The sequence below is a fragment of the Lepisosteus oculatus genome, chromosome 13, assembly GCF_040954835.1.
Source record: "Lepisosteus oculatus isolate fLepOcu1 chromosome 13, fLepOcu1.hap2, whole genome shotgun sequence".
Taxonomy (NCBI): Eukaryota; Metazoa; Chordata; class Actinopteri; order Semionotiformes; family Lepisosteidae; genus Lepisosteus; species Lepisosteus oculatus.
Genome location: NC_090708.1, coordinates 6,031,893 through 6,044,591, shown reverse-complemented (window position 1 = coordinate 6,044,591; position 12,699 = coordinate 6,031,893). Strand labels below are relative to the sequence as shown.

Sequence of the window (12,699 nt, the reverse complement as noted above, 5' to 3'; positions counted from 1 at the left end):
ATGCCTGGAACATTACCAGCAAATCCATCTTTTTGTATCCTTTCAATAAAAATTAATCCCAAACTCTTCAACATTTAAAGTTAAATGTTTTTTGGGGAAAAAAATGACTTAAACTAAAATAATAACAATTTACAACCTAAAATATGGGACCATTTCACAAAATGTCCTTGGCAAAATAATGTTCATTTTCACAAAACAGATCACAAGAAAAAAGATTGTGGCCTTGTAGTGCATTCACTGAAGCAGCTGACAGATTACAAAATCTGTTCTCTGTTACGGTAATTGTTTCGACTTGTTCTAATTGAAAACAGAAAGCACGTTTGCAGTTAGTTGTAGAATGGAGTTGCAGAATGTTTCTATGCATTAAGATAATGTAAATGATCTAATGAGATGAAAAGAATGAAAGTTGAGGGACAGCAATCGAAACCAAATACAAATAGACATGCCCATTGATGCACATTAACTATGTTCCCCTTCACTGCAAATAAAATATACACCTCTTAATCCTCCTAAATTCTTTGTGTTATGAGGCTATAGATGTCAGAAGCAATGGTAAAGGTCATGGGCACTGCCATTAGGAATCTCTCAGCACAATGACAGCTGGTGCACATAAAGTCACCAAAAAGATCCTTGGGGTATTTTGCTTAAACTTCAAAATGTATTTTCCAAAGGGAAAAAAAAACAAAACCCCACTGGGGAAATTGGTACAGTAGATTAATTTAGCAAATCATTACTAAAAGACTATAAATTATCAACCATGTAAATAATACTAAGACATTACATGACAGATATATTCTATATGCATTTAGAAAGTTCTACCTGCTTTTGTAATTTTATTACATTTGTAGCTTAAGCAATTTTGAATGAAGGGCTGTACGCAATAAATGTGGAATGTGGTAAAATCTGAACCCCTGTTTCCTTAGTATATTTGTCAGACATCATGCACATTTTTTTCAAATGACAATAAATAACATTACTTTTAAATATCTGAACTGCTCTGTTTAGAAGTAACATCACTTTTAAATATCTGAACTGCTCTGTTTAGAAGTACATGCATATACTTATTGTTGAAACTTGGAATGTTCCAATCACAGGTTACTCTCAAGATATCATAAAGGTGATAATATAACTACAGTTTTGAAAAAGAGACCTTCTGAATTGCTTTAGAAACAAAACCACATGAAGACAGATGAATTAAAACCTTTCCAAGGGGATTCTTTAATACCAGCATCTCTGTATATTGTATGAATCCTCTTCAATACTGAAAGCATTCCCCTAACCCATTTGATTTTTAAAGTGTAATGTCTACCTGTAAAACCTTAGCACTGGGCTGAAGGGGCTTGATAACCAGCTGTTTTCCTAAAGTGTAGAGAATTTTGTCAGAATCAGGTGCCCAGGCAACTGAATAAACTGATGACCCTTGAGGAAACAAAAATAAAAGCCTTTATTAATGCAAGTCACAGCATAAGACCAGCTCAATAATTACATTTCACAATGTTCATTTTGCAACTGTACCACATAATGTTTATATTTATCAACAGAAGAATTAAAAAGGATAAAGAGGTTACATACTGTAACTAAACTGTAGTTTAAACTAGTAATTATTGAAGTAATGCAAGTCTTGTTGCATTGTTGACTCTAATTGACAGCAATATTTAAGCCCAATATTCGTTTTACTGCAAACAGTGGGTTAAAACCACTTTGACTCCATTACCTGAAAACATTTCTCGAGTTTTTCATAAAGAAGCGGGTAACATTTATACGAGCTGTTTTGAAGCATGCTGCACACAATGCTGTTTATTATGGATAAACCTCAAGCAAACTTCTGCAAGACTGGAAGAACGAAACAGTCTACACACACAAGAACTCAGCTCTAAGCAATAAGCAGAGATCTATGCATGTGTGTGAGGAGGCACACAGATCATGAGATAGATTTTGTTTTTGAAATTCAAAAACAAGGAGGAAAAAAAAACATTTAACAGCTCTGCCTAAAACACAACACATAGGTTTTTGACATTTAACCCAACTCCAGGTGCTTGTGGTTTTCAGAAATGCCAAAGATCACATGATCCAGAGCTAACAAAAGCAGAACAATACAAGAAGACTTCCCCTACCCCATCTTTCCTTTACGACTCAGATAAATAGGTCACAGTTACATCATTGTTTAATCAACCTCAACAAAAAACACTTGTCTAAGCAACACCTTAGTTTCACAAAATTATTTTGATAATCTGATAGAAGAGAAGAAAAATCCGCAATAATATGAGTTTGAAAGGAGATACTTTAGAAGTATTTTTTATTTCACAAACATAGATATTTGCAGACTGAAAAGCAATTCGTTTTACAATCTGAAATTAAATAATACTCCTGTAGTATTACTCAAAAATCGGAAATTTGAAAGAATTACATTATGCCTCATTTTATGCTAAAAAAAGTGGCACTCTGTAATCACAATAATCACAAGGCTAATTAAGGTTTCTAAGAAATCTAGATTTTATTTTGGGGCTTATGCTTTAATAAAACAGAAAATGTATTTTGACACATTTGATAACTTAGAAGACAATTTATGTCACAATTATAATGTAATGTAATGGTTTCTGGAAAGAATTCACATATTTCACATGAACACTTTATAACCACTGTGACTATTAAAGGTTTTTGTGTAGTTTAAACTTAAAAAACATAAAACTTCTATGATAATTAAATAAAGTAATCAATCATTACAATTTTTATGATTTTTTTAATACAACAGTAAACCTAAAAACTAAAGAAACCCTGTAATATTTTCAATAAAATACACTTAGCACACTGATCTTCACAGTCATTCAGTTTTACATCCAGCTGAACCCTTAAAAGTGTAAATTATGTTCATGCCAAAAAACTAACACAAATGTTGTAATGCATTTTGTGTCTCACCTGCACTTTAATTTTATTTTTTTAGGTTTATTAGAAACAAAATCTAAAACACTTATATATTTAAAATGAAAGGTAGAAAACACTAGTTGTGAGGCATTTTCCATTTCAAAATGTACCATAGCTGAAAAAATAATCTCCATAACTTTCTGTTATGGTGCTGTTTGAAGGACATATACAGCTTGTTTCTGGCTCTGAAATACTTTCATATGCCAACAAATGAAGAAATACATATACTTTGCATTTTTGCAATGCATGGTGTCCTAGCGTTATCATTTAAATAAAGATTTTTTTATTGACAGACTCCAGATGACTAATGTAATCTGGTAAGGTTTAGAATTCTGTATTAAGTTGCAAAATAAATCCTTCTGAACAAACAATGGATACACAACCATCTGCCAGGGAAGTATTTCCGTCTTTCATCCTTGAAGTGTAAAGCTTTTTCTAGCCCACGATATAACAGTATATATGACTGGGACTATTAATGAGTATTATAATAATTTCATGAATTTAAAGAAAGGGGTCTAATGTCTTTTTAAATCTAAAATTTGGTATCCTAACTGTCTTACACTTCTAATTCAATAGGTTTTTTTTTTCAACAGGAAATTCAAAGAAAGATATACATCTTGGTTTTAGAAAGTAGATAATAAGAAAAAATAAACCAAAAGAGCAAAAATGACATTTAAAACCAAAGTACAAATCCCTTAATTAAAAATTGTAATCTACTGTAATTAATTAATCTCTTAATTAATTACAAAAGCTTGTGATATTGTATTGTATTAGTAAAAATGAAAATAAACAGTCAAATGGATTACACCTTATACAAAATAAGTGAAACTGCAGAACACATCTCAATGCTCAATATTTTTTTTTATTTTACTGTTAATTTAATGATTAACTCTGTTCCAATTTCAATAAAAAATATGTTATCTTTGTAATTCTCTTACTCAGAAAAGCTTCCACTGTTTATAAGCCCTCACAATATGTACTGGTTGATTATAGCATTTTATCCTTCCTTTTCAAAATCATGAGGAAAATGAAATCAGTTTAACTTACATGATTGTTATAAATAATTTGTATGCACACAAAATCTAGATATAAACAACTTCACCCACATTGTAATCCTTCATAGCATCCTACAAACTTGTGATTCACTCACTCGCTGCAGTCTGTTTTGCATAAGAAGGAATAATTTGCCCGAAGCCATAAATTAAATTTACCAAATGCATCTGTTGTATTTCATATTACAGCCACTGACAATTACTATAACATCCAAAATATTTTTTTCATAATGTATCTTTTTTTGTCTATTTGTATCGCGACTCTCACCAAGGAAAATGTATCAAAACGTTTAACAACTTTTCAGGTGAGCTTATATATTTTTATTAACACAGAAGTTTTCAGTAAAGTTTGTTCAGTCTGTTCCTCTTATAAAAAAAAGCTTATGGGGGAGACCATATTTTAATGATTCATGAACAACATACCTTGCTGGACCAAAGTGGAACGTAACATTCCACTTTTTGACCAGATCTTAATTTGTCCATCTTCACCAGCTGCAAAAGAAAATACATAAATGAAAAAAGTCAACTTTTCAAAATATGAAAATGTCTACAATAGATTTTAAATATTTGTTGAAGTAGCTACAGGCTAACAAACTTTAATTTAACAAAACTCCTAATCCTTGAAGTGTTTCAGAAGAACCAGGAATATTAATGGAGCATTACAGAACACTCCACTGGTTATGATCCAGTTTTTATAAATTAATGCATTTAAACCTTTAATGTACCCAATTACTGTTTTAAGAGCTCAGACAAAGTTTTAAGAAAACAGTCCAACTTAAACTTTTAATGCAAAAGCCTTAGCACGCCATATTTTGTTTATAAACGTAAGGTTTCAAACATGTTGTTTTGTCTTATGCTATGTTAGAATTTGAAACCTGGCCTGGCTGAATTTCCTAAAAAAAAACTCAGGTTTTCAATTTCTACTTGTTTTATATTTCTGTTCAAGTATATTTTATACATTTAGTACAAATAGCAATATGATTTTATGTATCTTCTTAAAAACATGACCAATAGAAAAACATTATCTGACATTCTTACATTCTAATGGTTTTTACTGTGTTCAATCTAGACACAATCAACACTGACAAACGAATATTTGTATAGCAAAAACAGCTGAAGTTTCACTAAAATTTACTTTCTATACATAGCATAACTTTAACCTCACCTGTAATTAAGGCAGTCCCGTCATAATTCCATCTCCCAGCCAGAACCGCTCCACGATGTGCCTCCACACTTTTTTCAATTCGACCAGTCTTTGAAACCAGATGAAACTTGCCTGAAAAATTTAAATAGTTACTTTCGACCACAGAGAGCGGAACGCTGAGTATCAGTAATCAGTACAATTTAAATGACACTCCAAAGAATAAATTAGAGACCTATAAATGTTTTTGACAAACTCTCATAAAGAACATTAAAATAACTTTAAGACATCTTAACCCCATACTATCATCATAACTATTGATGATATTTAAAGAATTTGTCAACTACATCATATTCTTCAAATTGTTAAAACATTTTTGTGAAAAGGTCAGTTTAATTGAGGACTTATATGTATAATTTTAGTAAGTAATCAGTTGCGATAGGACTAGGGATTTTCCAACACAGCTGACCACAAATTCTTCTGTTTATTGTGTTGTTGACTAAATTTGTATCTTCTTTTACATAAAACAGAACAGCTAATGTAAAATCTTTGCTGTTTGGTTTTAAAGAGTTTCCTATCTACTCAGCGAGACAGAAAGCAATCAGGCATGGAGACAGTTATCAAAGACACTAGCCTACCATATACTTTGTGGCTGTGTGTATTAAAAATTCTGAATGTTCTATGTAATTTTTGGTTGCCTAAAACTGCAAATCAGCATGCTTCTAAGCTCTCTTTCTATATTTGTACTTCCTAAGCAACTAAATGCCGACCCAGAAAAACAATGCAGGTATAATACACTACAGTATTATATTACTGGCGCATATTTTTTTAAACAGTGAAAATCGTTTTTGAAAATACTACTAATGTTTTCAAACACCTTCACACCACATAGAAGATATTTCTATTGCATGAAATCCAAGTTTCACATATAGGTTGAATCATAGACCTACGCAGCAGATGAGGTTTGACAAACCCACATAAGTTAAAATATAATTTTCCCCACCCACAACCTTTATCTATATGTGGTTATAACAATCTTCTAAGCATTTCATTTGCTTTTTTAAAATATCATAACGTAAATGTGGAATTTAATATCTTACTAACTACATGATGTATTATACAAGTATCTACAAGTCTCAACCTATATTAAGTTAATAATTAAGAATACTCTCAGTGGAGTTGGCGATAAAGATCAACTAATACACACATACAGTACATCGCTAATAGTATTTCTCTATATGTACACAAATGTTTTTTTCTTTATTCATAAGATTTATTGTTATTGTTACAAATACAACACTTTACACAAATAACTGCATAAAAATCATGAACCACAGTAGTGCTTCAGTCTGAACATAAGGTACTACACATCAGAAACCAGAAATCCCTGAAAAAAATGTTTCAGTTGAGAATTGAGTTTAGAACATAATATCTGGCATATTACCATACATTTCTAACTACAGTATATGCTTTCATTAGACACAAAGCCCTGATTATTAACAATCTCAATTTCTGTATTCTCTATTTTGTTTACATGTTCCCACTCATTAATAGAAGATTAAAAAGGTTTTGCCATGACAAATTCATAAGAATCGTTTTACTTTCTTGTTTTTATCAGTTAAATTATATCAAAAACAAAATCATTCATGGACACGAGAAGGGCACAGCTATTCTATTGTACTTTATTGGCCCTTAAAGCAGAATCATGACTGAAAAGAACATCTATGTAAACTGTTTTTCTCATTTAATTTCTTGGTATAGATGTTTTAGCTTTTGTTTTTAGCTATATTTCCTGCTCAGATCTTCCCATATAAATTATACTAACTGCATACTGTACTAAGCAGACAATAGAAGGAAATAAAACTGTGGGTAAATATCTTTTTAAGAAAGTGCAGACATTGTAATCCCATCTTCTAATTAACCAAATCCACTAATGGACTATTTCCTCTGCCATTTTACAGTTTACTTAAAACTTTCACATAAATTTCAACCACATACAGTATGTGAAGAACAGACATCATTAAAAAAATTAAACAAATTCATAACCTGCTTGCATCATTATGGACATTTCAAATACTACTTCTGTTTAAACTTTAATTTAAAACTGTAGACCCATTTTAAAACAACTGCAAAGTCATATTAGAGTAAAAGCACAAATTCTGGGAAACTACCATCTGTACATATATAAGAGCTACACACAAAGGCTTATTTATTTGAACATTCAGTTACCTATATAATCTATATTTCTATATATTAACCTATATCACCCTATATTGACCTATATATGTATAGAGTGAAGACAGTAAACAAAGGATACAAATCCATGATCTAATGTCATTCAACAAAATCTTACCATCTGTACCAGTAAGCACAAAGACCTCAGCCTGTGCTTGTTTCTTCCCTCCCACAGTTTTGGGAAACCAGTGAAGATCTATTGGGTAAATGTCCACTTGCAGTTTCACTGCTAGTGTCGTCTCATTTGTCAGAAGATTCCATCTGAGGATCTGATGATCTTCACTACAGGAGTAGAGCTCATCTGCTGTGGTCCACCCAACACAGCTAACTAATTCTTTATGTACAGGGTTATTAAGAAAAACAGTAAAGAAGAAAGTCATAGAAAGTGGCAATGGAAGAAAATGCACAATTTTTCATTGAAAAATAAGCATTCATGACATTTCAAAGACATTGATTCCTTGAGTGAAATAAAAAGGCTAATTTTCACACCTCAACAATAATGTTTAAAATCAGATCTAATTTATTCTTTCACCTGTTTAAGCTGCCAAATTCTAAATTATTTAAAATTCTGAGGTACTGCGATTTACACTAATGTCTATGGCAAATTTAGCTGAGGCCACAATACTCTTTCACATATCATTTCCTTGTTATTTCAACCACACTGGCAAAGCTTCACACCAAGGAAAATGTGATTTTTTCTGCCTCTTACCCCCGATGACTGTAAAAGAACTTGACTTCCTTTCTCTGCTTGTATTTTAGAAATGGAAACACTCAAAGCACAATAAGCTCAATTTGAGGTTATCTGTTTTTTGTTCAATTTTTGACAAGTAAATATTAAACATAAACCAATTCTATATTAAACTATATACAATTCTTGATTCATGAAAATGTTTTTCTCCTCTATTCTAAGTAGAATTAATATCAGAACACAAAAATACAGGTGAGCAACAAAATGACGTATAAGACTTTTTATCAGAGAACAAGATTGCATTTTCTGATCTTAAAACGTAAAGTTTAATGAGCTCACTTTTCATTTTATAGTATAGTATTAAAGTATTTTACTCAGCCATGTTAGTCAGCCTTTAACTACTGAAATTGTGCTTAAAGTTTGCCTTTAGAATGCAATTTAATTCCTTGTAGAAAAGAGCATAGTTTTATTTTTTCTGTACTTCCAAATTTATTTTACTTTCATAACTTTGATGTCTAAGCCCCCTTATTTTAAGACCACCTATGAACACAGCGAGGGTGGTCTTAGTACATGTTATACTGTACACTTCAAAGTGTGCATCAGACTTCTCATCTGCCACAGAATGAATTTCTGGTCAATGAAGCGTGTTTTTAACTTCTTTAAGTTGAAAAGAGTAAAGGACTTTTACAGCAGAATTAAAGACCTGAGTCCTCATTTGTATAGTCAATTGTTTTATGTGTGTATCTCTACAGTCTATCAATATGGCAGACTCACAGAAAAATAAATCCAGCCTACTGTTTATTCCCAGTACCATATATATGACTTAAAATACTTAAAATATTAAATTAACATTAAACTCCACCCAAGTTAAACTTGTATGACATATATCCACAGCAATCATTTACGATCTGATTTAACTGTAATGTTATTATCTAATTACACAAAAGTTCAAAAAAGAACATACGATAAAACATAATCGTACTTATATTAGGAGGACAAATTTAATCTTAATCTTGTTTCAAAATATTTTTTTAGGTGAGAATTTTTAAGATTCATCAGCATACGCACTTGGGATATTTATGTAAATGACAATAAAAGTTAAACTTAAAACAAAGTCAGTATTGAAATCTAATATCTCTCACTAGTTATTAAACTTCTAAGCAACAGTGGCCAATTATGGTTGTACAGATTTTTGTTTTCTTCATAAATTTCAAATTGGCTCTCTTTAAAAACCGGGAAATTAAGGCAATCTAAAATTTGTTAAACTCAGTGGGGCAGATAAGGCAATCGCTATAGAACCCAAACTTTGGTGGTGCATCAAGCGAGATGGCACCCTGACCTGTGTACTGTGTGCACTGAATGAACTGAAACTGTGCTTCAGATCTGTGCTTCATTAGTTACTGGGGAAATGTTTATGACCTTTTTATCAATAGAATGATACTTAATGTGGGACGAATATAGTAGGAAAGTATCATTATGGTGACAATAAAATGATTATTATAACACTGTAATCATCATAAATAACTCTGGCCGCCATTTTGTCAGCCTGCAGCACAGTCTGAATTGACACATGGCAGACTTCATTGACTTCCAGATCTTCTTCAGATCTGCATCTCACAAGTTGCTGAGACAACTATTACATCCCTACCTATTACAAGGTCAGCAACATTTTGTCAAAACACAGAACATATTTCAAACTTCTACTACTTAAAAAATATGGCTGCCCAATGAACTCTATACTTGCCAAGTATCACTCCAGTAATAGTACAATTTCAATATGGCAAAATGGGGTTCCTGTATAAACCAGGATGAGCTGATTTCCATTTTGTTAACAACAATGGCCCATATTGCCCACAGTGCAAACTTATTTTCGAAAACTGTTCGATCATTTACCTCCAAACGTAACAGTAAGGGTGGGCGATATGTTTAAAAAATCTATACCACAATATTTAAATGGTACAGAATATACACATCATGATATTGCGTAATGTTTATCAAGGTTCGGTAGTATTGCAACCTTATTGTAATTGGGTACTCGGAACAGAGAATGAATGGAAATCATGGTACATGGATTTTTTTTAAAAGTAATGGCAATATTTTCTCAGAATATTAATGATGAAATCTAAGTTAATAAGACATTATAAGCTTCAGTTCTCGTTCACTATTCCCCCACGTTTGGGACAGGCATTGACATTGGCAGTGTCCTGGGGTGATGCTATAAACAAGGTAGTAAACAGAAAGACAGCTACAGTATACCAGCGCAGGACCATTCCAAAGGAAAGGCAGTATTTGCCTGAGGACAGCATTGTAAAGGGCAGGAAATGTGTTTGCTTTAATCTATGTCAGCATTCCAGCTTCCAGTCAAACATTTTATGTTATAAAATACATCCTCATGGTTAAGGCACAGTACAAGTAGATTGGAGGAATGGTATATAAAGCAGATGGTAATGATTGATGAGCACAATTATTTATGTGAGTTAATAGATTATAGACGTGATATAATTCAAAACACTGTACTGTAAATTCCTGGAAATTACACAAAATAAGTCAAGAAGCTGGTATTAACACAAGCAGCAACTGAAATTTCCAAAGTAAACGACAATCTTGGGTTATCAGAAGGTGATTTAAGAATATATAAGAAAGAAGAGAAAGGGGTTCTATTTTAAAGGATGCTTCATTTGAATTCCGTTATGTGATATACATCACCATATTGCCCAAACTTACTTGGCAGACATCAATTCTAGTGACCATGCAGTTACAACATGATGAAATAAGGCTCCACTGTAAATTAATATGGTCTCCTGATCGCTTTTTTTATCAATATTCGAACCGCCCCAGTCTTGGGGAAAAAAACTTCACAGACTGAATTGAAACTTGGGAGATTTCATCAATACCCAAATCTGATACTTATCTAGGAAGAAACTAACATATCCCCCACTCATTACATGGGTAATTGATTTCTAATGTTTGTAAAAAACACTTTTCTTCCTCACACTATAAACAACTTTAACAATGTCACATCTCAAACTAAATCAGAAACTGGCTGTATGATTTTTTACGTTGAACAACAAAGTTAGTTTGAATTTTAGGACTCTATATTATTATTCTGTTAATTAACTGGTAACTTCTGGAGCGATACAGAAAGGAAGAATCCTATCAATAATCGGAAATCCTTAAATCCTACATTGGATTTTTAAATACATTTCAAGTACGTGCTTTGGAAGAAAATGTCAGGAACAAAATAGCATAGTTATGGTTAGTTTTATTCTTTACAGCGTTCGTTACATATGTTTAAAGGATATGTTTAGGCTCCTTCAAGATTGATGTCTTTAATCTCATGGTAGCGATTTATTAGAAGCCCGTGTCACTTGTATACTCAGGACCTATTGGGAGAGGATTAAGCAAAATAAAAAGAAAAGAAACAGCTATTATCTCATCATAGGTGTCTTTATTACAGGAAAACATAACCGTCCACAGCTCCAATAAATTGCAGAAAATTAAAGATTAAGCACCTGGTCTACATTTTATATTTTTATGTCTGTTTCCTGTTATTTTACGGTTGCACGTGTGGGATTTTTCTTCAGGTTCAATACATACAGTTAACGTTTACATGGTTTATAAACGTTTATACTTCACACTCTTTGTTAAAATGCCACGTTAAAACATCTTGAAGGTTTATTTAAAGTGAGAACAGGGTGTCGGTAAACTGCAGTAACGTCCGGTAAACACAAGCAATAAAATGAAGATAATAATAATGGCGTGCATGCATGTATTAAAGAACAGCTCAAAGTTGAAAAGTGAAATTTGGGCATATTTAGGAATGTGTGCTCCCAGATTTTCTAAGTATTTATTATGTAAATTACGTTGTGAAAAACAACGTGAATTGTAAACCACAAGTGGGTATATATAACTTTACGTATGTTATCGACCCGCTGTCATTGATGCATAAAAAATATCTGTTGATATATTCATTTGCAGAATAATAAAAACAAGCATCCCGTTGCTAGGGCAATGAAACTTCCTGGAATATTTGTAAAACAGTACCAAACACAACTTAATATTATAAAGTCATATCTAAAAACTCCATTTATTTTAGTATGCCAATCGACAATTTTCACGGGTTAAGGAAAAAATACATGTGTACTGCACAAATTTCATTAGACTACGGAAAAACTTACCAGTCTTCTCTGGTTGAGCCGTCTTGACTGTATCGCGAGACTAGACACCCCGTTTCTTTGGCAACGAACCAAGCAACAGAACGGAAGGAGGAAAAGTGTCTTTTAAAATAGAAATAACAAACCTAATGTTATATAAAAATGATTTTCTGCGATTGTGAATTAAAAAAGACCAACGTAAAAACAGACATTAATAATATGTATGTCAAAACTCCTCCCCCGCCGCTCTCCCGGTTTCTAGGCAACAGACCTAAGACGTAATGACAGATAAGTCGAAAATATATTGTAATTAAGTCCGTTGTTATTTTTATCTCGCCATTCAAGGGTGTTCGCACGGGGTTTGTAAGTTAAATGATGGGACTGACCTTGAAAAATCTTTAACAAGGGTGTTTATGAAAACGGTCAAGAGCTGGCTTCGGCCCCCTTTTTTTTTAAATTTCTTATTTTCTCGCCCGGCGCAGTTCCCAGGATGCCTCGCGCCGGTTT

At 32.3% G+C, this 12,699-nt stretch overlaps 1 protein-coding gene across 1 annotated transcript in view; it reads right to left on the bottom strand.

The window, feature by feature from the left end:
• Positions 1-12,668, bottom strand: part of ift80 (intraflagellar transport 80 homolog (Chlamydomonas)) — a 56,013-nt gene extending 43,345 nt beyond the window's left edge. Inside the window, exons 1-7 of the mRNA XM_069197442.1 lie at positions 12,579-12,668; positions 12,217-12,271; positions 11,343-11,421; positions 7,469-7,692; positions 5,140-5,250; positions 4,398-4,466; positions 1,310-1,419 (exon numbers count right to left, since the gene is read on the bottom strand). Coding sequence (XP_069053543.1) covers positions 1,310-1,419; positions 4,398-4,466; positions 5,140-5,250; positions 7,469-7,692; positions 11,343-11,377 — 549 coding nt within the window. The 5' untranslated portion in view covers positions 11,378-11,421; positions 12,217-12,271; positions 12,579-12,668. The remainder of the gene's footprint in view (positions 1-1,309; positions 1,420-4,397; positions 4,467-5,139; positions 5,251-7,468; positions 7,693-11,342; positions 11,422-12,216; positions 12,272-12,578) is intronic.
• Positions 12,669-12,699: the final 31 nt, after the last annotated feature.